The sequence below is a fragment of the Corythoichthys intestinalis genome, chromosome 16 (genome assembly GCF_030265065.1).
Source record: "Corythoichthys intestinalis isolate RoL2023-P3 chromosome 16, ASM3026506v1, whole genome shotgun sequence".
NCBI lineage: Eukaryota > Metazoa > Chordata > Actinopteri > Syngnathiformes > Syngnathidae > Corythoichthys > Corythoichthys intestinalis.
The window spans coordinates 46,309,771-46,335,102 of NC_080410.1; the positions used below are offsets into that span (position 1 = coordinate 46,309,771).

General features: G+C 40.2%; 1 protein-coding gene across 2 annotated transcripts in view; it reads left to right on the forward strand.

Annotated features, from left to right (window-relative positions):
* Nucleotides 1–25,332, forward strand: part of sdk2a (sidekick cell adhesion molecule 2a) — a 438,915-nt gene that overhangs the window by 353,974 nt on the left and 59,609 nt on the right. For both annotated transcript variants that reach the window (XM_057817593.1, XM_057817594.1), the window contains exons 20-37: nucleotides 1,525–1,720; nucleotides 1,796–1,894; nucleotides 3,767–3,958; nucleotides 4,025–4,146; nucleotides 7,507–7,616; nucleotides 9,542–9,692; nucleotides 9,763–10,000; nucleotides 10,065–10,180; nucleotides 10,267–10,456; nucleotides 10,560–10,658; nucleotides 11,371–11,565; nucleotides 11,639–11,840; nucleotides 11,910–12,013; nucleotides 16,832–16,902; nucleotides 16,977–17,112; nucleotides 23,677–23,733; nucleotides 24,042–24,143; nucleotides 24,225–24,340. In XM_057817593.1, the coding sequence (XP_057673576.1) occupies nucleotides 1,525–1,720; nucleotides 1,796–1,894; nucleotides 3,767–3,958; nucleotides 4,025–4,146; nucleotides 7,507–7,616; nucleotides 9,542–9,692; nucleotides 9,763–10,000; nucleotides 10,065–10,180; nucleotides 10,267–10,456; nucleotides 10,560–10,658; nucleotides 11,371–11,565; nucleotides 11,639–11,840; nucleotides 11,910–12,013; nucleotides 16,832–16,902; nucleotides 16,977–17,112; nucleotides 23,677–23,733; nucleotides 24,042–24,143; nucleotides 24,225–24,340 (2,496 nt within the window). The remainder of the gene's footprint in view (nucleotides 1–1,524; nucleotides 1,721–1,795; nucleotides 1,895–3,766; nucleotides 3,959–4,024; nucleotides 4,147–7,506; nucleotides 7,617–9,541; nucleotides 9,693–9,762; nucleotides 10,001–10,064; nucleotides 10,181–10,266; nucleotides 10,457–10,559; nucleotides 10,659–11,370; nucleotides 11,566–11,638; nucleotides 11,841–11,909; nucleotides 12,014–16,831; nucleotides 16,903–16,976; nucleotides 17,113–23,676; nucleotides 23,734–24,041; nucleotides 24,144–24,224; nucleotides 24,341–25,332) is intronic.

Consider the following 25,332-nt stretch of genomic DNA (forward strand, 5'->3'; position numbering starts at 1 on the left):
GTCTGATGACTAAGATGGCCATGGAGGAGCTTGATTTTGTGTCTGGTGAACCATTTCTGTGTAGATTTGGCCATATGTTTAGGGTCATTGTCTTGCTGAAAGACCCAGTGACGACCCATCTTCAGCTTTCGGGCAGAGGGCAACAGATTTTGATTTAAAATATCCTGGTATTTCAAAGCATTCATGATGCCATGCACCCTAACAAGGTTCCCAGGGCCTTTGGAAGCGAAACAGCCCTACAGCATCACTGACCCGCCCCCATACTTCGCAGTGGGTATGAGGTGCTTTTCAGCATGTGCATCTTTCGTGGCACGCCAGACCCACTTAGAGTGTTTGGTGCCAAAAAGCTCAATCTTGGTCTCATCTGACCATCAGGCTTCAACTGGGACCGTGTGTTTTGGATATGTGCCACGGATAGAAAGACTTATTATTAAAGGATAAATGTGACTTTGTATCTTGTGACTAAATATTGCCATCTGGTGTATTTGTTGAGCTTTCAGTAAATGATACTGTAGCCATTTAACTGTTCTGCCCAAATGCATGATGGGAAGTGCAACCATGACTGTGCGTAGTGGCACCAATTGATATATCTTCTCTGCGTTGGGAAATAACATAGGATGTTAAGATAAAAATCAACTACTACCTTTCTTCCCCACATTGCTTCCCACGATATTTCTAATTGTTGAGAGAGGGATAGTAAGGCTTTAACCAATTAAAAAAAAGCTCAAAAGGCTGCCAAAATTCACTCTACTCATTTTACGCTGCCTTTTAGCTCTATATATAGGTAAAACGGCGCCATTTTAGATTGAACGCGACAATGCGCGAGTGGGTCGTGCAGCGCATACGTTAATTGCGTTAAATATTTTAACGTGATTAATTTTTTAAAAATGAATTACCACCGTTAACGCGATAAATTTGACAGCCCTACTTTAAGCCAAAACTAAAGACTCTGGATGAGTGTAAGACATTTTGTCTGTAACGTTAAATACAATTATAAAACGATTTAATTAAAATATATATATTAAAAAAAGGCATGTCCGATATTTTTTTGCCTATTCTGATACTTTGAAAATGACGTGATCGGACCCGATGACATCTGTCATAAGCATTCATTAATACTCATTATTTGTCATGTCACAATTAGGACGGTCTTATACTCCTACTGTCAAATGAATTGTTTGGGTTTTATTTTTGGCATTGCATAAATTTAGTTTTCATTCATTTTAGGAGAATGGAGGTACTGTTGTTTTTTTCTACCCTCAAAAACTCGTTGCTCTCTTTCCACAGAAAAAGATATTGAAAAAAAGTCATACATAAAAATTGGGTGCTTGAATTTTCACAAAATGGAAATCCTCTTACTTTTCAATGAAAAAGGCCCAAGCAGAAATGTGAATTTATTCATTTTTTTCTTTTTAGTGTGTCCCTGATGCTCTCTTTGTTTGCATGTAATGATTTGTGTAACCTCCAATAAAATAAAGCGAGAAGGAAAATAAAAAGGCGCAATGTGTCCCTGCTTCACCCCAGCTGTTGGCGTGGGAACCTGGCCGGGCTGGCGAGATGACGGTGGTGACGGCGCGGCCCAACTTCCAAGACAGCATCCACGTGGGGTACATATTGGGCCTGAAGAAGTTCACCGAGTACTACACATCGGTGCTGTGCTTCACCACGCCTGGGGACGGCCCGCGCAGCCCACCGCAGCGACTTCGCACCCACGAAGACAGTAAGTTTCTGCCGCTCGCTGCTATTATGCAGTATCAGCTTTTTTTTTATTCATGTAAATGTAAATATTTCCCAGCTCCGGGTGCTGTAGGACACCTCAGCTTCACCGACATCTTGGATACCTCCCTCAAAGTTAGCTGGAAGGAGCCTCAAGAGAAAAACGGTCTTCTCACAGGTGATCATCCCCCTCCCATTTCAAAGAGAACAATGTTTATGCGGGTCTTCAAGAAACATTAAAAGTCATTAAATAGATTTTGTTCAGAATTCAGGCCTTCAAAAGCATTAAAGGGATCCTCTATTTATAAGACAAGTAATTCTTAAAAGATAAATGTTAGTATGAGTTATAATAACAGGGGGGACCTGCTTTATTTTTTGACAGACATCTTTTTGCTTTCCATGAAGCAAAGTTTCAGCAACTGCACTCATACAATCTTTGACAATCGGTGCGTCACTGAAAGACTTTTTATTTTGACCCAATATACACGCTATTCTGAGGGAGCATTCATTTGCGCGTTGCTGTGCAGTGAATGAATGAACCATGAGCATTGAGGTGCGATCATATTGAGCCCTTAATTCCGCTATTTTTTGAGAACGGATGGCAGAGTTCATAGGGAAACTTAACTTTGATGATGAACTTGAACTTTTGGTATGACCAAATAATTATTTTCCACCATGATTTGCAAATAAATTCTTTAAAAATTAAACAATGTGATTGTCTGGTTTTTTTTCCACATTCTGTCTCTCATGGTTGAGGTTTACCCATGTTGACAATTACAGGCCTCTCTAATATTTTCAAGTGAGAGAACTTGCACAATTACCATAATTTTCGCCCTATAAGGCGCACCTGACTATAAGCCACCACCCACCAAATTTGGCACGAAAATGGCATTTTTTCATAGATAAGCCGCACTGGACTATAAGCCGCAGCTGTCCTCAGTGTGTTATGGGATATTTACACCAAAAGATATAAACCGGTAACACTATTTGACAGCGGCATCATATGACTGTCGTAAGACCAAATGAACCACCATGAAGCTTTGAACCAATTGGCTGCAAAGCTTTATTGGTTCAAGACACTTCATATGGCCATCACTGCTCCCTTGGGGTAGACAGTCAACCTCTGCTGCCATCTGCTGTCAACACTGTTGTTGTCCAACATGCCTGCTAGCATGCATTGCAGCGCTATAGATGTAAATAACAATCAAAATTCATGTTCTGTGGTAATTATTTTTTTCAGTTACTGTTCTGCTTGTTTTATTAACTGCTAGTTATAGTATTTGGTAACACTTTATTTGACTGTGGTGCCATAAGACTGTCATTAGACAATCATAATTATGACATGAAAATGTCATGAGCATTAATGAATGCTTATAACACACGTCATTTAGTGTTATCCGGCAAATTATTTCAGTTTTGAAGGGATGTAAAAGATCCGAGCTGCACATAAATGGGGTTAGTGACATAATTTGCTGGATGACACTTAATGACACAAGCATTCAGTAATGCCCATGATAGTGTCATGTTATGATTATGACAATCTTATGATGCCGCTGTCAAATGAAGTGTTACCTATTAACCCACATAAATCAACAAATAAGCCGCACTGGACTATAAGCCGCATGATTTTAAATGAAGGAAAAAAGTAGCGGCTTATAGTCCGAAAATTACGGTAGTGGTAGACTAAATACTTATTTACCCCACTGTATTTGTCTCTTATTTTTCACAGAACGTTAATTGGAAAACCTTGAAGTTTTTACATTAATCATTATTAAAGCATCCGGTGGGGCATCACAATACAATTAGCCAAATAGCCAATAGCCATAATATGTCAAGTACACGACCGCATACATCGGTATCGGTTTGCTATCGGTATCAGATTTTTGGAGTTGGACAATATCAGGATATCAGGATCATTATTGGACAACTCTACATACAATTTGTGTGTGTGAAACGATCTGCGATTGGGAAAAGTTGATACCTGTAGAAACCCTGGAGAAGACTGTTGTAGTTCAGGTGATTCATGGTGTTTTTTTTTTTTCTTGTGTAGGTTATCGCATCTCATGGGAAGAGTTCAACAGGACCAACACGCGGGTGACCCACTACTTGCCCAACCTGACTCAAGAGTACAAAGTGACGGGCCTCACGGCGCTCACTACGTACACCATCCAGGTGGCTGCAATGACCGCCAAGGGACAAGGCCAGCTGTCCGCCTCCACCATTTCCTCGGGCGTCCCGCCAGGTCAGCCCCGTCGCACCCGACATACCATGCATCAGTTTTCTTGTTTAAATGTCATCTCTCTCTCAGAGCTTCCCGGTCCCCCGACCAACCTGGCCGTCTCCAACGTGGGGGCACGCTCGGTCAGTCTGCAGTTCAAGCCAGGCTACGACGGCAAGACGTCTATATCCCGCTGGCAGGTGGAAGCGCAGGTAGGGTGCAAACCTCATTAGGAACGACAACTGGTACATCATCTCACACTGTGTTGTTTTCTTCAACGATGATGATGACAAAAATATTTCGTCAACGATTTTTTTTTTTTTTTTTTTGTGATGAGACGATAGCAAGCTATAAACGTGTTTTGGGGGACTAAAACATAACGAGACGAATGCCAGTTTTCGTCTGACGAGACGAGAATGAGACAAAAACATTCAATAGTTTCCTTCACATGTTCACAATGTGTGACATTTTTATGTGTAGTTAGCCGACATTGTAGCAGAGTCTGGTTGTGTCACTCATGACGTGCTGCGCCCCCCCAACCCACTTCCTGACTCACCAGTGTGTTGTCTCTAGTCTCCATGCAGGCTTGCACACACAGATTTTTTTTTATTGGCCAGAGGGAATATGCAATGTTGCTTTAGCCTTTAAAGCATCACACACTGAATGTAACTCTTAGCATTAGCATAGCATTCGCGTTAGCGGGGCGACTTCTAAACTCTCGCACAACTTTTTTTTTTTTTTGCTTGCAGTTCGTGGCGTCCAGTTGGCTATAATTTATTGAAAATATATTGTTGAATGTGCATAATCATCAAGTTGGCGTTGTCCTTGTAGATGCTACAAGATGCGCTCGTCTGCCAATGTTCATTCGAAATAGTTCGAAATAGGGTTGTTCCGATCATGTTTTTTGCTTCCGATCCGATCCCGATCATTTTAGTTTGAGTATCTGCCGATCCCGATATTTCCCGATCCGATTGCTTTTTTTTGCTCCCGATTCAATTCCAATCATTCCCGATATTTTTTCCCGATCATATACATTTTGGCAATGCATTAAGAAAAAAATGAATAAAACTCGGACGAATATATACATTCAACATACAGTACATAAGTACTGTATTTGTTTATTATGACAATAAATCCTCAAGATGGCATTTACATTATTAACATTCTTTCTGTGAGAGGAATCCACGGATGGAAAGACTTGTAATCCTCAAAGGATAAATGTGACTTTGTATAGTGTGACTAAATATTGCCTTCTAGTGTATTTGTTGAGCTTTCAGTAAATGATACTGTAGCCATTTAACGATTGCCCAAATGCATGATGGGAAGTGCACCCATGACTGTGCATAGTTGCACCAATTGATATATCTTCTCTGTGTTGGAATATAACACATGGTGTAAAGAAAAAGATCAACTACTATCTTACTTCCCCACATTGCTTCCCACGATAGTCCTAATTATTGAAAGGGGGATTATAAGGCTTTAGCCAATTAAAAAAGGTTCCAAAGCCTGCCAAAACTCACTCATCTTACGCTGCCTTGCATCTTTATATATAGGTAAAAAGGCGCCATTATAGATTGAACGCGACAGTATGTGAGTGGGTCGTGCAGCGCATGCGTTAATTGCGTCAAATATTTTGACGTGATTATATCAAAAAATATTAATTACCGCCGTTAACGTGATAAATATGATAGTCCTACTGTAAGCCAAAACTAAAGACTCTGGATGAGTGTAAGACATTTTGTCTATAACGTTAAATATATTTAGAAAATGATTTAATTAAAAAATATATACTGTATATATTAAAAAAAGGCATGTCCGATATTTTTTTGCCGATTCCGATACTTTGAAAATGACGTGATCGTACCCGATCGATTGGGATGCTGATCGATCGGGACATCTTTAGTTCGAAACCTTATTTCTTAATTTTAAGAGTTTTTTTTTTTTTTAATTATTTTAGACGAAAACATATTAAGTAAACGTCGACTAAAACTAGACGAAATTAGTCCTGAGTTTTTGTCAGGAAAAACTAGACGAAGACAAACACATTTGATGACTAAAACATGACTTAGACCAGGGGTGTCCAAACTTTTAGCAAAGGGCGCCAGATTTGGTGTGGTAAAAATGTGGCGGGCGACCATTGCTGACGTCCTTTACGTAGAACAATATATTTAAGCAAATTTTAGCAGGCCATTCTGTGTGTCACATTTGCTTGATTATTTTTTTTAAATCAGTTTAGTGCTGTCAAAATTATTGCACTAACGGGCGGTAATTAATTCTTTTAATTAATAACGTTAAAATATTTGACGCAATTAACGCACATGCCCCGCTCAAACAGATTAAAATGACAGCACGGTTTCATGTCCACTTGTTACTTGTGTTTTTTGGTGTTTTGTCGCCCTCACCTGGCGCTTGGGTGCGACTGATTTTATGGGTTTCAGCACCATGAGCTTTGTGTAATTATTGACATCAACATTGGTGAGCTACTAGTTTATTTTTTGATTGAAAAATTGACAAATTTTATTAAAACGAAAACATTAAGAGGGGTTTTAATATCAAATTACTATAACTCATACTAACATTTATCTTTTAAGAACTACAAGTCTTTCTATCCATGAATCGCTTTAACAGAATGTTAATGTTAATGCCATCTTGTTGATTTATTGTTATAATAAACAAATACAGTACTTATGTACAGTATGTTGAATGTATATATCCATCTAGTGTCTTATCTTTCCATTCCAACAATAATTTACAGAAAAATATGGCATATTTTATAGATGGTTTGAATTACGATTAATTACGATTAATTAATTTTTAAGCTGTGGTTAACTCGTTCAAAAATTTTAATCGTTCGACAGCCCTAAATTAATTATTTCAACAATCTCGCAACTATCCATTTTGGCGTTCTCTGTCGACTCTCGGGCTCTTGCAAAATACTGCTGGTGTAAAATTAAACTAGCTTCAAGTTGCTTCAATTTCTCGCTACATATCTTCCCTGTAATCTTGTCGTACATGTCAGCGTGTCTTGTTTGGTAATATCGCCTCACATTGAACTCTTTAAAAACAGCGACTGTCTCTTTGCAAATGACGCAGACACAGTTGTTGCGTATTTTAGAGAAGAAATAGTCCAATTTCCAGCTATCCTTGAAGCGTCGGCCGTCACAGTCAACTTTCTTTTTTTTTGTTGATTGTCGCCATTTTAGAAATGGGGAATAAAGGGTAACACGGGGTAATGTTGCTTCGAGTGCTGCTGCCTTTTAGTGGGTAAATGAGGAGCAGCATTTAGTGTGTAAGCTACTTCATATGCTGGTAGCAGTACTGCTCACCAATTTATTAAGTCTGTGTGCGGGCCAGACGTTATTGATTTTGTGACAGAGGCTGGGGGCCGGATGAAATTTGACCACGGGCAGCATTTGGCCCCCGGGCCGGACATTGGACATGTCTGACTTAGACTATTAAGTATTATCGTCCAAAAGACTAAGACTAAGACGAAAATTAAAAGGGCTGCCAAAAACAACACTGATCTGATGTCATGAGTAAAAAGTGCTGATGTGAGCGAGTTTGTCTTCCAGATTGGTATCATTGGGGAAAATGAAGAGTGGCTGATGGTTCAACAGCTTGCTAATGAGCCTGACGCGCGAGCTATGGAGGTTCTGGAACTCAACCCGTACACCTTCTACAGGTGAGCACCATACTGTAAAGCCGTTGTATATCTGGGCTTAAAAAAATATCTGACTTGCAGCTTAGCAAACATTTTAAAAATGTAATCAAATTACTAGCATGATATTCATGCAGTTAACCGCGATTAATCTCATTGTCATACACACAAACCAATAATAAATACACACTTAGTCAAAAGTTTTCAGTCTCAAAAGGTCTGACCACCTATGTATAATAGTACTGTATACACAAGTAGCGCTCCACCACTCAAATGGACAGCACTCTGAAGCGATACGCTAATCAATTGATAACACAACTTTTTTATTCCCAATCGGTGTACAGCAGATGTACTTGGGTTTCTTGAGTTTAATTAGTCGGTGGAGTTGATTTCAACAAATTCGGTGCAGTTAGTTAGTTATTTGTTTGTTTCATGGCTCCAGAATGGCTAAGCTAGCGCGAAATAAATGCTTTGGCGTTACAAATGTTGTCTATAAAAATGTAAAGCAATAAAACAAACAACAAAAATGAATTAAATGAACAACAATCCTACAAAATATTACATAATGGGTAAAGATTTATTTTTCGAACCGATCATGTGACTAGCACCTTAGAGATGGTCCGAGCTATCCTTTATCCATGTCAGACGTCTGAGTCTGCTTTTCAGTCATACATGGCGACAGTCCTGCCAGACCCAACACTGCCACCAGAGGGCAGTGTATTCTTCATCATTAAACAAAATACGATACTTGTTTTTAGTTAATTTTGTCTATAACTATAGTTTATAGACTCTGTGATGAAGGCAGAAGTAGTTGCAGAAACATGTCAGGTGATTAAAACAACCTAAAACAATTGTCTGTGATAAAAGAAAAAATAACCTAAAATACATTACTATGGACTTTTGGATAGTTATTTTGGGATTTAGGGGTACTCAAAGGGCTAATTCCGTTTTACACAGAAATCCGGGTTATGTTGCTAGCGTAGCAATGGAAGTCGTTCGTAACCCGGACACTGCCTGTACTGTATATGAACTTAAAATAAAGACTTAGCCGGTAAAATGTGGTCTATAAAAGTTATAAAGCAAGAAATCAAACAACAAAAAAATAGTTAAATGAACAAGAATCCCACAAAGTAGTTCATCACGGGTCAAAATAATTTTTCGAACAGATCATGTGACTAACACCTTGGAGACGGTTCTTTGCTTTGCTTGGCCAAAATTACACATGTGGTGGCAAAATGGATATTTTGAATTAAGGATTGAATTGTTGAACTGAGGATTGAACACGAACTGTGTCAAGATATATGTATATATGTAAATGTGTATATATGTATATATTGTAAGTTAATTTTATTGCTGACACTGCATTTCATTCATTCATTCTTTGAATTCAATGAATAATTCAATACAACTAGCTTGACCATAAGCTTTGTCAAATAGGAACGTTTTTCGTCTAATCTTAAATGGACAGACTGTGTCGGACTCTTTAATATTAGCTGGAAGCTAATTTCATAAGACAGGAGCATGGTAAATAAAGGTTCTAGCTACTACTGTACTTTTAGAGACCCTGGGAACTACCAGTAGACCTGCATTCTGAGAACGAAGCATTTTGTTGGGGCGATATGGAACCAGAGCATGTGTGAGATAAGATGGCCCCAAACCATTAATGGTCTTAAATGTAAGAAGGAGGATTTTAAATTTAATTCTAAACTCGACTGGAAGCCAGGGAAGGGCTTGGCGCACAGGGGTGATGTGCTCTCTTCTATTAGTTTCTGTTAAAAGCTGCGTTCTGGACTTGCTGAAGACTTTTTAGGGAACTTTTAGGACAAACTGCGAGTAAGGAGCTACAGTAATCCAATCTAGATGTAACGATCGCTTTGGGGTCATCAACATATTTTGCAACCCCTCCCACAAAAGTCAAACTCGGCCTCTGCACGGTTCCCTTGGGCCAGGTTTCGAATGCGGCAGGTGAACATCGTGGGCACCAGCCCCCCAAGTCAACCCTCTAGAAAGATCCAGACTCTCCAAGCCCCTCCGGATATCTCCCCCGCCAATGTCACACTGCGCACAGCCAGCGAAACGAGTCTGTGGCTGCGCTGGGTGGTACGTCCTTACTGCGTGTCCTTTTTATTCCTTTGGACATATGATTCTGGTGACACTCTTGTTGTCTCAGCCTCTTCCCGAGTGGGAGTACAACGGCAATCCTGATCTAGTGGGTTACCGCATCCAATACTCCAAAGCCGGGTCCAAAGGTGGTGTTCTCGCGCACGTCATCATGGACCGGCTGGAGAGGGAATTCACCATTGAGGACTTGGAGGAGTGGACCGAGTACGAGGTCCGGGTTCAGGCCGTCAACGGGATTGGGTCCGGACCCTGGAGCCAGCCGGTCCACGGGAGAACCAGAGAGTCCGGTGAGGAAGACAGACTTAAACAAGTTGTTGAACTCAGTATCTAAAGTGGGTCTCGTTGCTTTAGTGCCTTCCAGTGGGCCCACCAACGTGTCCGCCTTTGCCACCACCTCCAGCAGAATCCTGGTACGCTGGGGTCAGGTCCCGGAAACCGACCGCAACGGTCTTATTCTCGGATACAAGGTCGGCAAATATACTGTGCTACCATGGGTGGATGGATGGATGGAGTTCCATATTAAGGTATAAAAATATTTTCCCGTTTTTGGCAGGTCATCTACAAAGAGAAGGATGCAGACTCCGTTCCTAGCTTCTGGATGGTGGAGGGCAACACGAGCCACAGCGTCCTGTTGACAGGTCTGGGCAAGTACGTCCTGTACGAGATTCGGGTACTGGCCTTCACTCGCATCGGAGACGGGAGAAGCAGCATGCCATCCATTTTGGAAAGGACCCTGGACGACGGTAGTTTGAAAATCTTCCACTCTGCGATGAAGACTTCTCTTCAGTTTTAAGCCACCAGGATGCTAATGTGCTAATTATCCTCAACGGCTTTGGGGCGTTACAGTTCCAGGTCCTCCTGTTGGCATCCTGTTCCCTGAAGTGAGGACAACCTCGGTCAGACTCATCTGGCAACCGCCGTCTCAACCCAATGGCATTATCTTAGGTGAATTCAAACATCTTCACAGGAAGTCCATAGTTTATAATGGTCGCGTGTTGTGACGTTCTACAAATATTTACTCTAATTAAGACTATAATACTGCGTAAACATAGTGATAATCTACGGGGCATCCTGATTGACATAGAATTTAGTGTTACAGAGCCTAGGCGTAGGAGTAGAGTTCAATCATAAACTGACACTGGAGGTGTTCCACAAGGGTCCATTGTAGATCCACAGATTTTTACTCTCTCGTCCATTTCAAACTTTAAAAAAATAGGACAATTAGGTTTAAAAGGTTCATGTCATTCCTAGGGTTGGGCCTTGAGCATCGATGGGAACTGGTTCTAACACTTCGATGCTCCCGGAATCGTTCGAATTTTTAAATTTCGATTCCTTGTTTCAATGGCCTCATCGCCGAGCGTAAAAAAATTGCTCGAGTTGAAAGACTGATATTTATATACAAGTTATAATTAGCCCTGTGAGAAGTTCATTTAATTTCAAAAAACGTCGAGGAGTTAAGACTTTAATATAAACTATGCAATTTTTTGGACCCTGCATTTTTTTTACTCTGCCTCTTAAAAGAATCAGAATCGGGAATCGTTTGGAACCGGAATCGAAACGTGGAATCGGAGTCGGAACCGGAATCGTTGAATTTTAAACGATGCCCAACCCTAGTCATTCCAGTTATAATTAGAACTGTGTCTTGACATCCTCGCAGCCTATCAAATTACATACAGAAGAAACTCATCAAGCATCAGCGCCGCCACCGTGGACGTCCTCAGCCCCAGCGTGCGGCAGTACACGGCGGCGACTCTCAAGCCCGAAACGGCGTACGTCTTTCGCCTCAGCGCGCAAACACGCAAAGGCTGGGGCGAGGCCGCCGAAGCGTTGGTGGTCACCACGGAAAAGCGAGGTGAGCGCTCGTCACCGCTTCTTTATAACGAGGGAACGCGACGCGTGCCAATCACCACGATTTCCGTCGCCAGTGCGACCTCAACCTACCAGCCGACCCGTCGCACCTCAAAAGGAGGTGCGAGCCCGCCGGGTGCTGCTGACATGGGAACCGGGCAGCGACGGCCTCTCCCCGGTCCGCTACTACACGGTGCAGTTCCGAGAGCTGCCCGACAACAACTGGACGGTCCACTCCACGTCGGTCAGCCACGAGATCAACTCGTACTCTGTGGACAGGTACCGTCAATGTTTGAAGACCGGCTGCATTTTCAGTGTAAGTGAATGACTTTTTGTCTCTTTTAAAAGGTTGAAGCCTTTCACGTCGTACCAGTTTCGAGTGAAGGCCACCAATGACATCGGAGACAGCGAGTACAGTCAGGAGAGCGAGGCCGTCACCACGTTGCAAGACGGTAACAATGAACAAGCATACACTTTTAAATTTGCAATCATGAACATACTTTTTTTCATTACAATAAACTGGATTTAACATGTTATTGAGTAAGCATTTTCTCTTAAAGCAGTAAAAATCCAAAGCAATGTAGACGTTTTGGATCGTTTTGTTGTTTAAGTAAGTTGCTTTAATTATTTGATTGAAAAGCATTTGCTCTTCACAAAACAGCATGAGTAATGAGTAACATTGTGAGTAACTGCTTACAATGTGTGAATTTCAATAGTGAGATTTTTTTTCTCAGCACTTCATCTATATGAACTGTTATGATTATACTGTGCTATAACCAATTAATTACATGACCGTATTAGGCCAAAAAGATGACAAAAATATCATCGATTTCAGACCATAACAACACAATGAAACATCACACGTCTAAAGAGCATGCGTGCCCTCTAGTGGAGAAAACACTTTTTCCTTTGATTGGTATAATGGTAAATGGCATTTCAATTCAATTCAATTCAATTTTATTTGTATAGCCCTATATCACAACAAGGTTGTCTCAAAGGGCTTAGCAGAGTCAATATGATACACAGTCAGATACAGTTGATGAATTAGATGAAGTTCATGTCCTGGGCATTCCCCATCCTTAGACCCTCAATGTCGGCAAGGAAAATTTTCAAAAACCCTTTGGGAAAATGAGAAACCTTGAGGAGAACCACAGTCAGGAGAGATCCACTCCCAGGACGGACAGGCTATAGATGCACCAGGACTGATGATCAATATTAGCAGAAGGAGTTCCAGTTTGTAGAGATGCAATGGGGTGAGGGAACATGAGGGGGTCCATCTAGCCAGATGAGGGGGGGGGGGGGGGGGGGGGCAACGAGGACGTCCATCCAGCCAGGTGTCAGGATAGTCAGACGGCTCCGGCTGAAAAAGTAGCCCCTCCCCGACACAGGGTGACTAGTGATGAATAGACTAGTCAACTAGATATTAGAATTAGAAAAGAGAAATGAAGTAAAGACAAGTGGTAGGTAGAGTGAGAAAAAGTGGACAGGACTCAGTGGTACTTCCCCCAGCATTATAGCTTCTAGTGCAGCTTAGACTGAACTGTGACTCAAGTCCGATTTCAACGAGCCTGACCATAAATAGATACGTTTTTAGTCTAATCTTAAATGTACACACTGTGTCAGCTTCTTTAATACTAACTGGAAGCTGATTCCGTAAGACAGGGGCTTGCTAGCTAAAGGCTCTAGCTCCGACAGTACTTTTAGAAACCCTGGGAACTACCAGTAGACCTGCATTCTGAGAACAGAGTGTTCTGTTGGGGCGGTATGGAACCAGAGCATCGGTGAGATAAGATGGCCCCAAACCATTAATGGTCTTAAATGTAAGAAGGAGGATTTTAAATTTAATCCTAAACTCGACTGGAAGCCAGTGAAGGGCCTGGAGCACTGGGGTGATGTGCTCTCTTCTATTAGTTACTGTTAAAAGTCTTTCCGTGCGTTCTGGACTAGCTGAAGACCTTTTAGAGAACTTTTAGGACTAGCTGCAAGTAAGGAGTTAAAGTAATCCAATCTAGATGTAACGAACGCGTGAATTAATTTTTCTGCATCGTTTTTTGACAAAATATTTCTCATTTTGGCTATGTTGCGCAGGTGAAAAAAGGCTGTTCTGAAGGTTTGTTTAATATGAACTTTAAATGATAAGTCTGGGTCAAAGAGAACTCCTTAGTTTTTTAACTGTGGTGCTGGAGGCTACACTTACATTGTCCAGAATGACAATCTGGGCAGTTAGAGAGTCTGTCAAACTTTTTGGGCCTATTATAAGGACTTCTGTCTTTTCAGGGTTAAGTAAAAGATAATTAGTGCTCATCCAGGTATGTATATCTCGGACGCAGGTGCTTAGTTTATCGACTTGCCTGATCTGCTCAGGTTTAATTGATAAATACAGTTGTGTGTCGTCAGCGTAACAATGAAAGTTAATGCTATGTTTTTCTGATGATATTACCTAAAGGAAGCATATACAGCGTGAACAAGATGGGCCCGAGGACCGACCCTTGCAGCACAGAGTAACTGACTCTGGATGATTGCTGGTTTACATTGACAAACTGGTACCTATTAGATAAATAGGATTTAAACCAGCAGAGGGCTGCTCCTCTAATGCCTATGTCCCATTCTCGTCTCTACAATAAGATATTATGGTCGATTGTGTCAAAGGCTGCACTCAGGTCCAACAGAACCAGGATCGAGACTAATCCATCGTCAGCAGCTAGTAACAAGTCGTTAGTTACTATGACTAATGCAGTTTCGGTGCTATGATGAGCTCGAAAGCCAGACTGGAAATGTTCAAATAAACTATTGTCCTGTAGGTGCTGTTTGAATACCACTTTTTCAAGGACTTTGGAGAGGAAGGGTAAATTAGATTATTTATACAGTATAGCGCATTTATCAACATGGTTACCATGCTCTGAGTGCTTTACATTAGCACACTTTTACACACCAAAGGGGCTGCTGTCAAGCAAGGTGCTGCCAACCTATTGGGGGAAAGTTAGGGTTCAGTGCCTTGCCCAAGGGAACTTTGACAGTGGACAATCTTAGCCGGAACTCGAACAGGTGACCCTTAGGTCCCAGGACAACTCGAGCTACGAACTGCGCCACGGCAAATGTAACGGCGTAAATGTACTAGCAATGCAGCTATCGATTATTATTGTAGTCGATTAATCGATGAACTAGTTAGTTCGACTAATGGAGTATTTGGATAAGAAACATAAAAAAAATTAAATACCTGAGCTGAGCCTCAAACGGCATAAAAAAATGAATAAATGAGGATCTAAGTACAACAAAAGAACAATTAGCTAGCTTACATACCAAATGTCTGCTAGCTGAAATGCTATAAAATGCTACTGTTTTTTTTTTTTTTTTTTTTTTTTTTTTGCAATGCTCTTAACAAATGGTTCAAACACATATTCCTACAAAACACAGCTAAATATACAAATGAACTAAATTATGAATGCATTAAAAAAAAAACATTAGCTCAAACAAAAACTTAGCTTATGTTTTTCTTTACTGGGAGCAGCTGGATTCAGCCATGTGAAATGAGTTATGTGACTGTCACCAGTAGAGGGCAGCGTATCCACCCAAATCAATTAAACTAAATACAAACACTTTCAAAACAAATCATTACAACGCCACTTTAATCAAACGAATACTCTAAGTCGCACAATTTAATTTGGAACTCTTTCCAATCGAATTACTCGAGTTAACTCATTCACTTCCAGCCATTTTCACCGGAGCAACTCCCTTCGCTCCCGGCCGTTTTACTGGATTTTGACTGATTTTGCAAGGCCCACAGAAAATTCTGTTCTATTGCTTTATAAACATGGAATCCACCAAGAGAAAGATTAGACTCTTTTCTTTCTGCAGGGAAAAAGGTTAGTTCATATCTTTTTCCATTCTTTAGAAATCAGCATTAGAACATAGCGTAGTTTGAGCAATTTTCCAGTTTCTGATGAAAAAAACTGGCAAATTGAGCTTTTTGTAAAAGCATACATTTCAAACATAACTTTGACTTTAACACAGCTATTTTGGCTTTTGTGACATCCCAAACATCTGAATAATGTTTTCCTTCTACAAAATAACATAAACAACAAGACGAATAGAGCTTTTGATAGCAAAGTAAAAATTTATTTACACTTAATTAAACTATTGAACTGAGAGATGACACTGTTGTGGCCGCAGCTGACTCGGCAGACGGGGTAAACTTTTGCCTCATCACTGTCTGTCTCATCAAGATAGATTTTTTTGAATCTTTATTTGACGATTGTGTCATTTTCTTTCCAAAACACTCCTCCAGTGTCGTTTGCCTTTTGTTTTCCATCGTTCTCCACATTTTTCTAAAAAAAACTAAAAAAAAAAAAAACATGGGAAAAAAGAGAAACCTTGGGGAGAACCACAATCAGGAGAGATCCACTCCCAGGACGGACAGGCTATAGATGCACCAGGACTGATGATGGGTAGTTGCAGAAGGAGTTTCAGTTTGTAGAGATGCAGTGGAGTAAGGGAACATCAGGAGGTCCATCTAGCCAGATGAGACCTGGGGGGGCAACGGACCATCATCAGCATCAGAACCTAGAGATGCCTCTTGTAAAAAAAAAACAAAAAAAAAAAACGTAAAAGACGTATGAATACGTTTTTGGGACACTGAAACAAAAATAGAACGTATTCATACGTTTTTGGGAGCAAATGAGATAGTCAATTAATCGTTGCAGCACTAAAATGTACCGTGTTACTACCAACCTCTGCTATTAACGACTGACACTTCCTGGTCTTTCACAATAAGGGCCTTTTATTCCAAAGCACTGCCGTTACAATAAAAGCTCTTCCACTGAGCCTCCAAAAAATAAGATTTGTGAAAGACTCTCTTGTTTCTTTTTTTGCAAAATACATGAATTGAATACAAAAATACTAATTTCCTTATCCGTATGAATAGTTTTGTCAATGAGCGCCAAGCTTTCTCAACTTAAATTTGTCCTTAAGTGTCATATTATTTGTCTTGCCATTTTCCGGCGACCAATCCAGAATGTTTCTTGTCCAAGTCTTTTTATATGGAAAGCCTATTGTTTGTGAAGCCGTTACCTGAGGTCTTGCTTGATGTTTTAGTCTTATGCCTGCTTACGGCTGCTTTGATGTGGGCCGTTCACAGTGAATACCTGATGCCGGCAGGGCCCGTGTTCGCTTTGAAGCTGCTTCCAACACCCCGACACTCTCATATGCTCTCTGCTGTATTGTTTGAATAAAAATAACAATAATCAAGCATGATTTTCTTTTTTTTTTACTAGCCCCGGACAAAGCCCCCACCATTCTGTCTGTAACTCCGCACACCACCACATCGGTGCTGCTCCGCTGGCAGGTAATGTAGTAATTCTGTTAACACAAGTCATTCATGTCAGATAAATGATGACCATCATGTTTTTGTTTTTGTAGTCGCCCTCTGAGGATCACATCAATGGCGTCCTGCTGGGCTTCAGAGTCCGCTACAGAGAGTTGTACTACGACCGACTGCGCAGCTTCACGGTCCATAACGCCAATAGTCCGTCGCCCGGCTGGGCCGACCTCACCGGTGAGCGTTTATTTGCAGTGTAAACCTTCAAATTTGCATTTTTGGCCATTTTGAAAAAGTGTGGAGAAAATGTCAGCTGGGTTAAGGTCACATGGTGCAGCCAAAATTGTTTATTTTGACAATTGATTACTTGGATTATTTTGCCTATTAGTCGACTATTCAGCTCATAATGTCACATTAGTCTGGTTTTAACCATACGAGGAGATTGAGGGGAGGCAGGCGAGGTAGTGCCCCTCCCTAGTGGCCGAAAAATGCCTTTGTAATGTAAATGTCTTTCCTATACAGGTAGTCCCCGGGTTACGACGTACTCGATTTACACGATTTCGTATTCATGACGCCGGAAAATCGTCTGCCATTTTGTCTCCAGTCGTTATTTTTGTCGCATAAACAGTTTCTTATTGTATCTCACTGTATTTTATTTTTTACTTCACTTTATTAACTCATTGACTTCCAGCCATTTTCACCAGAGCAAGGCCCTTCGCTCCTGGCCGTTTTACTGGATTTTGACTGATTTTGCAAGGTACACAGAAAATTCTGTTCTATTGCTATATAAACATGGAACCCACCAAAAGAAAGATTAGACTCTCTTCTTTCAGCTGGTTAAAAAGTAAGTTCATATATTTTTCCATTCTTTAGAAATCAGCATTAGAAAATAGCTTAGTTTGAGCAATTTTCCAATTTCTGATGAAAAAATAGAGAAATTGAGCTTTCTGTGAAAGCATACATTTTAAACATAACTTTGACTATAACACAGCTATTTTTTGTTTTAGTTACATCCCAAACATCTGAATAATGTTTTCCTTTTACAAAATATCATAAAGGACACGACAAATAGAGCTTTTGATAGCAAAGTAACAATTTATTTACACATAACTGAAAGATGACGCTGTTGTCGCCGAGATGATGCTACTGTCACCGCGTCAGCCAGTTAAACTTTTCCCTCATCGTTGCCTCTCTCATAAAGATGAGAGATGCTCGGCGAACCCGCTGCACTGGTGGTCGCGGTCGTTCTGCTCGGTCGTCCAGTGCCTGGCATCCCGGGCGTACTCTCGGTTGTTCTGCTCGGTCGTCCGCCGCCTGGCATCAATCCGCCAGCACTCCAACCGTGCGGCCCGGCCGTTCGTTGTTGTTGAATCGGGTTGCGGGTCTTACCAAATGCGCTACTGCCCTCCAGTGGCCAGTTTTATTGCTTTAAAATGGATTTTCAGCTTTGTGCTTTGGAGCTCAGTTGAATCAGGACCCAGAGATGTATAAATATGTCTCTGTGACACTGAAACAATTAAAAATAGAACGTATACGTTTTTGGGAGAAAATGAGTTAATATGACGTGTTATGTCCTCACTAAACGTGAAGTTGTTCAGCTTTACAGACAGCAAACAATTGTGCTTTTGGAAGCTTTTTACTTCGTTGACTTTTGACAATTTGGAAAGCTGTAAAACACATATGTACACATAGACTTACACTTTGTTGCTTCATTTCTAATTGTGTATCGTATTGCCTCTGTAAAGCCCTTTGAGACTTCTGTTGTGATTAAGGGCTATACAAATAAAATTGAATTGAAATGAATTGAATTGAACTTATGTTCAAAACAACCTGGATTTTAACAATAAAACCCTTGACACAAAACAATTGGTGTTCAAATGTTCATCTAGTCTGATCAACATGTATATTTAGCCGATTAAATTATCCTAATTTGCCGAACAAAAGTCCGCTATCTTAAATGCTACGAATGCTAACGTATTACAATTCTCATAGCAAATCGCTCACACGTAACTCCAAAGACTGGAGCTCTAAACTTAATTACAAATGCATCATCAAACATATATTAGCCGAAACAACTTACAGCCTCATGTGGGCCAAACCAGAGCGCGGCTATCCTTTAGCATAGACTTCAGTCAGTTGACGGGAAACGGGGTGCAGGGCCACTCCGTAGGGGGGCTTATTTTAAAAAACTTAAAATTCAAATATTTTCAAAACCAAGCCGCTAGCAACCTAGAACCAAAACAGGCACCTCACTTAGGCATATATGAGTCTCCATTAGCAGAGGTATCAAAACATTCAAAGTCGTTCCCGAAAAAAAAATCCTGATTAATTATTTTAATTAGTCTAACAAAACTTTAAATGGCTATAAATTACCCAGATTTTACACTAGATGCACTAAAATCACCAAATGCAGAGATGATCACCAATATTATCAGTATCAATAGCAGTATTTCACATTTTTTGACGTATGAAGTTTTCAACAGCTAATAAATCCCTCAATTTTCACATCAGAAACTTAATACTTGAGGAAATCATGCAGAATCAGCTTACTTTTACACAACAAAAGCAAACTTTGCATGTTTCTATATACACTCACAACTTATTTAGATTGAATTCAGATGTCACTATTGCTTCAGCACGTCTTGCCGGCTCTCTAGCCCTCGTCGTTTTTAGATTGAAATGTTACATAAAATAAAACACGATTTTTTTTGTATGGAGGCAGAAAGGTGTAAATGACTAGTTTTTTGCCATAAATGGGCAGTGGGCCGAAAAGTACCTAATCATTTGAATGTAAAGTTACGCTACTGTGTATCGATACAAAATCCAACATAGCGGCCATTACAAAACAAAGAGCTTTTTAAGTTGAAAATTCTTTTAAATAAATGCATAAATCCCAGAATTTCTATAGATATGAACTACGGCTATCAAACGATTAACATTTTTAATCGAGTTGATCACAGCTTAAAAATTAATGAATCGTAATTAATCGCAATTCAGGCCTAATCTCTAAAATATGCCATATTTTTCTGTAAATTATTGTTGGAATGGAAAGATAAAACAAGACGGATATATACATTCAACATACTGTACATAAGTACTGTATTTGTTTATTATAACAATAAATCAACAAGATGGCATTAACATTATTAACATTCTGTTAAAGCAATCCATGGATAGAAAGACTTGTGGTTCTTAAAAGATAAATGTTAGTACAAGTTATAGTGATTTTATATTAAAACTAGGGCTGTCAAACGATTAAAATTTTTAATCGAGTTAATTACAGCTTAAAAATTAATTAATCGCAATTAATCGCAATTCAAACCATCTATAAAATTTGACATATTTTTCTGTAAATTATTGTTGGATTGGAAAGATAAGAGACAAGATGGATATATACATTCAACATAGGTAGTACATAAGGACTATTTGTTTATTATAACAATAAATCAACAAGATGGCATTAACATTATTAACATTCTGTTAAAGCGATCCATGGATAGAAAGACTTGTAGTTCTTAAAAGAAAAATGTTAGTACAAGTTATAGAAATCTTATATTAAAACCCCTCTTATTGTTTTCGTTTTAATAAAATTTGTAAAATTTTCAATCAAAAAATAAACTAGTAGCCCGCCATTGTTGATGTCAATAATTACTTTCACAATGCTCATGGATGCTGAAGCCTATAAAATCAGTCGCACCCAAGCGGCAAAACTCCATAAAACGCAACAAGTGAGCGTTTCACTGTGTACTGTCATTTAAATCTGTCTGAGCGGGGCATCTGCGTTAATTGCGTCAAATATTTTAACGTGATTAATTTTAAAAAATTAATTAACGCCCGTTAACGCGATAATTTTGACAGCCCTAATTAAAACCCCTCTTCATGTTTTCGTTTTAATAAAATTTGTAAAATTTTCAATCAAAAAATAAACTAGCAACTCGCCATTGTTGACGTCGCTGAGCGGGAGTATGTTCTGCGTTGTGTTCAATTAAGCGTGTTAAGAAAAAGATCGTCTCCTGTCAATCTTCCCCACGTTGTTCGCCACAATACTTATAATTGTTGTGAAAGAGTTGCCTAAGCCAAGGAAAGGCACGGTCCAATGAACGCCTGTGTCCACTCGCATTTCACTGCCTTTTCGCTCACGATGTGCTAAAATGGCGTTATTGTAAACTGTTTGAGGCAACACATGAACGGGTCATTCCATGCATGCGTTAATTGCGTCAAATATTTAACATGATTAATTTTAAAAAATTACACCGCCCGTTAACTCGATAAGTTTGACAGCAATAATTTGAGCATAAAACAGTCTAGATTATTGGTTAAAAGCAAAAAAAAAAAACGGGCAGTTATCATTTATTTTGACTAAATATTTCAAGTTAAAGTTACGCTAATTCTTTCCTATCATTATATTATTTTCACAACATTTCAAAGTGCATGCATGGTGGTATTTAATATAATATATACCTTGAATCTTCGACCAGATAACTCTTAAGAGAATCCTGCTTGCTTGTATCCATGAAAATGTTAGTCATGTTTCCTACCTAAATCCGGTGTTAGAACGTGGCAGCTTTCACTTTATCGCAGTGAAAGCTGCCACGGCACCCTACCTTGCCCGACCCCCTATGGTAAGCCGTGGTGCAATGTATGTAGGAGCTGTATCGTCAACTGATCGAGAAGTCGATGCCTTTAACCCTGTCAGACGTCTGAGTCTGCTTAGTCATACAGTGGGGCAAATAAGTATTTAGTCAACCACCAATTGTGCAAGTTCTCCTACTTGAAAAGATTAGAGAGGCCTGTAATTGTCAACATGGGTAAACCTCAACCATGAGAGACAGAATGTGAAAAAAAAAGAAAATCACATTGTTTGATTTTTAAAGAATTTATTTCCAAATTAGAGCGGAAAATAAGTATTTGGTCACCTACAAACAAGCAAGATTTCTGGCTGTCAAAGAGGTGTAACTTCTTCTAACGAGGTCTAACGAGGCTCCACTTGTTACCTGTACTGATGGCACCTGTTTTAGCTCATTATCGGTATAAAAGACACCTGTCCACAAGCTCAGTCAGTCACAATCCAAACTCCACTATGGCCAAGACCAAAGAGCTGTCGAAGGACACCAGACACAAAATTGTAGACCTGCACCAGGCTGGGATGACTGAATCTGCAATAGGTAAAACACTTGGTGTAAAGAAATCAACTGTGGGAGCAAATATTAGAAAATGGAAGATATACAACACCACTGATAATCTACCTCGATCTGGGGCTCCATGCAAGATCTCACCCCGTGGCGTCAAAATGATAACAAGAACGGTGAGCAAAAATCCCAGAACCACACGAGGGGACCTAGTGAATGACCTATAGAGAGCTGGGACCACAGTAACAGAGGCTACTATCAGTAACACAATGCGCCGCCAGGGACTCAAATCCTGCACTGCCAGACGTGTCCCCCTGCTGAAGAAAGTACACGTCCAGGCCTGTCTGCGGTTCGCTAGAGAGCATTTGGATGATCCAGAAGAGGACTGGGAGAATGTGTTATGGTCAGATGAAACCAAAATAGAACTTTTTGGTAGAAACACAGATTCTCGCATTTGGAGGAGTATTAATACTGAATTGCATCCGAAGAACACCATAGCCACTGTGAAGCATGGGGGTGGAAACATCATGCGTTGGGGCTGTTTTTCTGCAAAGGGACCAGGACGACTGATCTGTGTAAAGGAAAGAATGAATAGGGCCATGTATCGAGAGATTTTGAGTGAAAATCTCCTTCCATCAGCAAGGGCATTGAAGATGAGACGTGGCTGGGTCTTCCAGCTTGACAATGATCCCAAACACACAGCCAGGGCAACAAAGGAGTGGCTTCGTAAGAAGCATTTCAAGGTCCTGGAGTGGCCTTACCAGTCTCCAGATCTCAACCCCATAGAAAATCTGTGGAGAGAGTTGAAAGTCCGTGTTGCCCAACGACAGCCCCAAAACATCACTGCTCTAGAGGAGATCTGCATGGAGGAATGGGCCAAAATACCAGCAACAGTGTGTGAAAAGCTTGTGAAGAGTTACAGAAAACGTTTGGTTCCTGTTATTGCCAACAAAGGGTACATAACTAAGTACTGAGATGAACGTTTGGTATTGACCAAATACTTATTTTCCACCATGATTTGCAAATAAATTATTCAAAAATCAAACAATGTGATTTTCTGTTGGGTTTTTTTTCACATTCTATCTCTTATAGTTATGGTTTACACATGTTGACAATTACAGGCCTCTCTAATATTTTCAAGTGAGAGAACTTGCACAATTAGTGGTTGACTAAGTACTTATTTGCCCCACTGGACAAGGCAACAGCTCAGCCAGACCAAACGCTGCCACCAGAGGGCGCCCTCATTAAACAAAATACAATACTTTGGGACTTGGGATAGTTATTTTGGGGGTACTTAAATGGTTCTTTCTGACTTACGTGAAAATTCGGGTTATGTCGCCAGCCTAGGAAAAGAACTCGTTCATATCCCAGGGACTACAAGTACATTTTTTGGATGAGTACTTTTACTTGAGTAATATTATTTTGAAGTAATTCAACTGTTACTTGAGAAAAGTTTTACAACTACTCTATCCACCTCTGCTCACACCAAACGAAAATGTTATAAGTCATTGGAGACTGTAGCTTTTTGCTGACTATCATCAGGAGGCAGGAAAAAGCCATTTGATTATTGGAATGTGTGCGTCCTACTGTATCCAAGCAATGAAGTTGTCCGACATGTTTAGATCCACGTATTTAATTCAGTGTTCCCTAATGTCGCTCTTTCTTCCCGCAGCTCCTTATAGCATCAGGAACTTGAGCGAATCCTTCCTCACTCAGTATGAACTTGACAGTAAGTTTTAAATCTCCATTTATGGGCCTCTGTCTTCCATTGCCCACAGAGCTCATCCCACACAGTTGTTGATTCTCATGTATGTACACGACTTTAATCTTCCCAATCTGCCATGTCATCTTCCAGTGTTTTCACCCTTTTTAATCATCCCTCCTTAAAATATATAAAAATCCATATCCCGTCCCCGCGACAACCCCGTCCTTTCATCAGCCCGCCTTTATATGTTCCCACCACCAGCGTGTGATGTCGTCTTGCCGCGGGCGCTATCGCGTCTCTCTAGACTTCTTTTATCTCGGCTTCTCTCGCAGATTTGAGTAAACACAAGCGCTACGAGATCCGACTCAGCGTGTACAACGCGGTGGGGGAGGGTCCGAGCAGTGCGCCGCAGGAGGTCTTTGTGGGCGAGGCAGGTGTGTCTTCATTTTATCGGCTGCGACTGACGCCGAGATGTCCAGTGCAGTTGATTACGACCACTAATTCATTTGTTGTAGTGCCTACAGCGCCGCCTCAAAATGTGGTGGTGCAGTCATCCACCGCCACCCAACTAGACGTCACATGGGAGCCTCCGCCGCTGGATGCCCAAAATGGCGACATACAGGGTTATAAGGTATCATCTCCACTTTTTACAATATTAACCATTTAACACCTAAGCCTATTTTGGCCGAATTTTCATGCATTTGATGTTGCCTTTATATTTCAAAGAAAAAATTGTTTACAATGGCCAAGTTGGGTCCCTTTTTTCAGGACAACTTCATGTCCAAACTGTTGTTTTCTTCACTGACCAATTTTAATCCACATTTTGGACCCAAAAGACAAAAAAATCCCAAAACCTTTTTTCAAAATTTGTAATGTTGACGTCCCACTGACAACCAAACATGCTCGACCAACCGTTTTGAAGCTTGATCATATTTATTCAACTTGTTAGGGTAAACATTCAATAGAAAAAAAATAGAATAGATTGAATAGTTTTATGTTTGACAATTCAACACAAACAGCAGGTATGGTCATAGGCGTTTTTGGCCTTTACACATACTATGGTCAAAACAGGTTATATACAGTGCAAAAAAGTGAGAAAAAAAATTATATATATCATCTAACACAAAAAGGGTTTGGAGGATATCTCTTTGTGAAGTTAGGTGTTGTACCCATCACCTTTTCAAAAGTATATACCTACATGCAAACAAGCTTCTTGAACGCACATCTACATAAAAATTGAAAAGATTATAGTAAAGAAAAAAAATATATAACTTTGAAAAAAAGTATTTTAAAAAATATTGACAAGTAGTTCAGTTCAATTCAAAATTTCCAGGCATGCGACCCAATAAAGTTTTTTTTTTTTTTTTTTTTTTTTGCGTACTCAATAAAGCTTGAACAGGTCACGGAGCTGCGTCACACACAACGTCACACAGCCTACTCTTTCGCCGTTTGCTCGCTGCCGTCACTTCTATTCACCGAGACGCCGACTCATGCAAAGAAAAAGACAACAAATACGGCTCATCTTCTTCCTGGAGTTAATGAAATAATGCATTAGCTTGCGCTAAATGTAGTTTTATATTCATTCTGCACGTTTCAAAGTCGCTCGCTCAAACCAACCGGTCG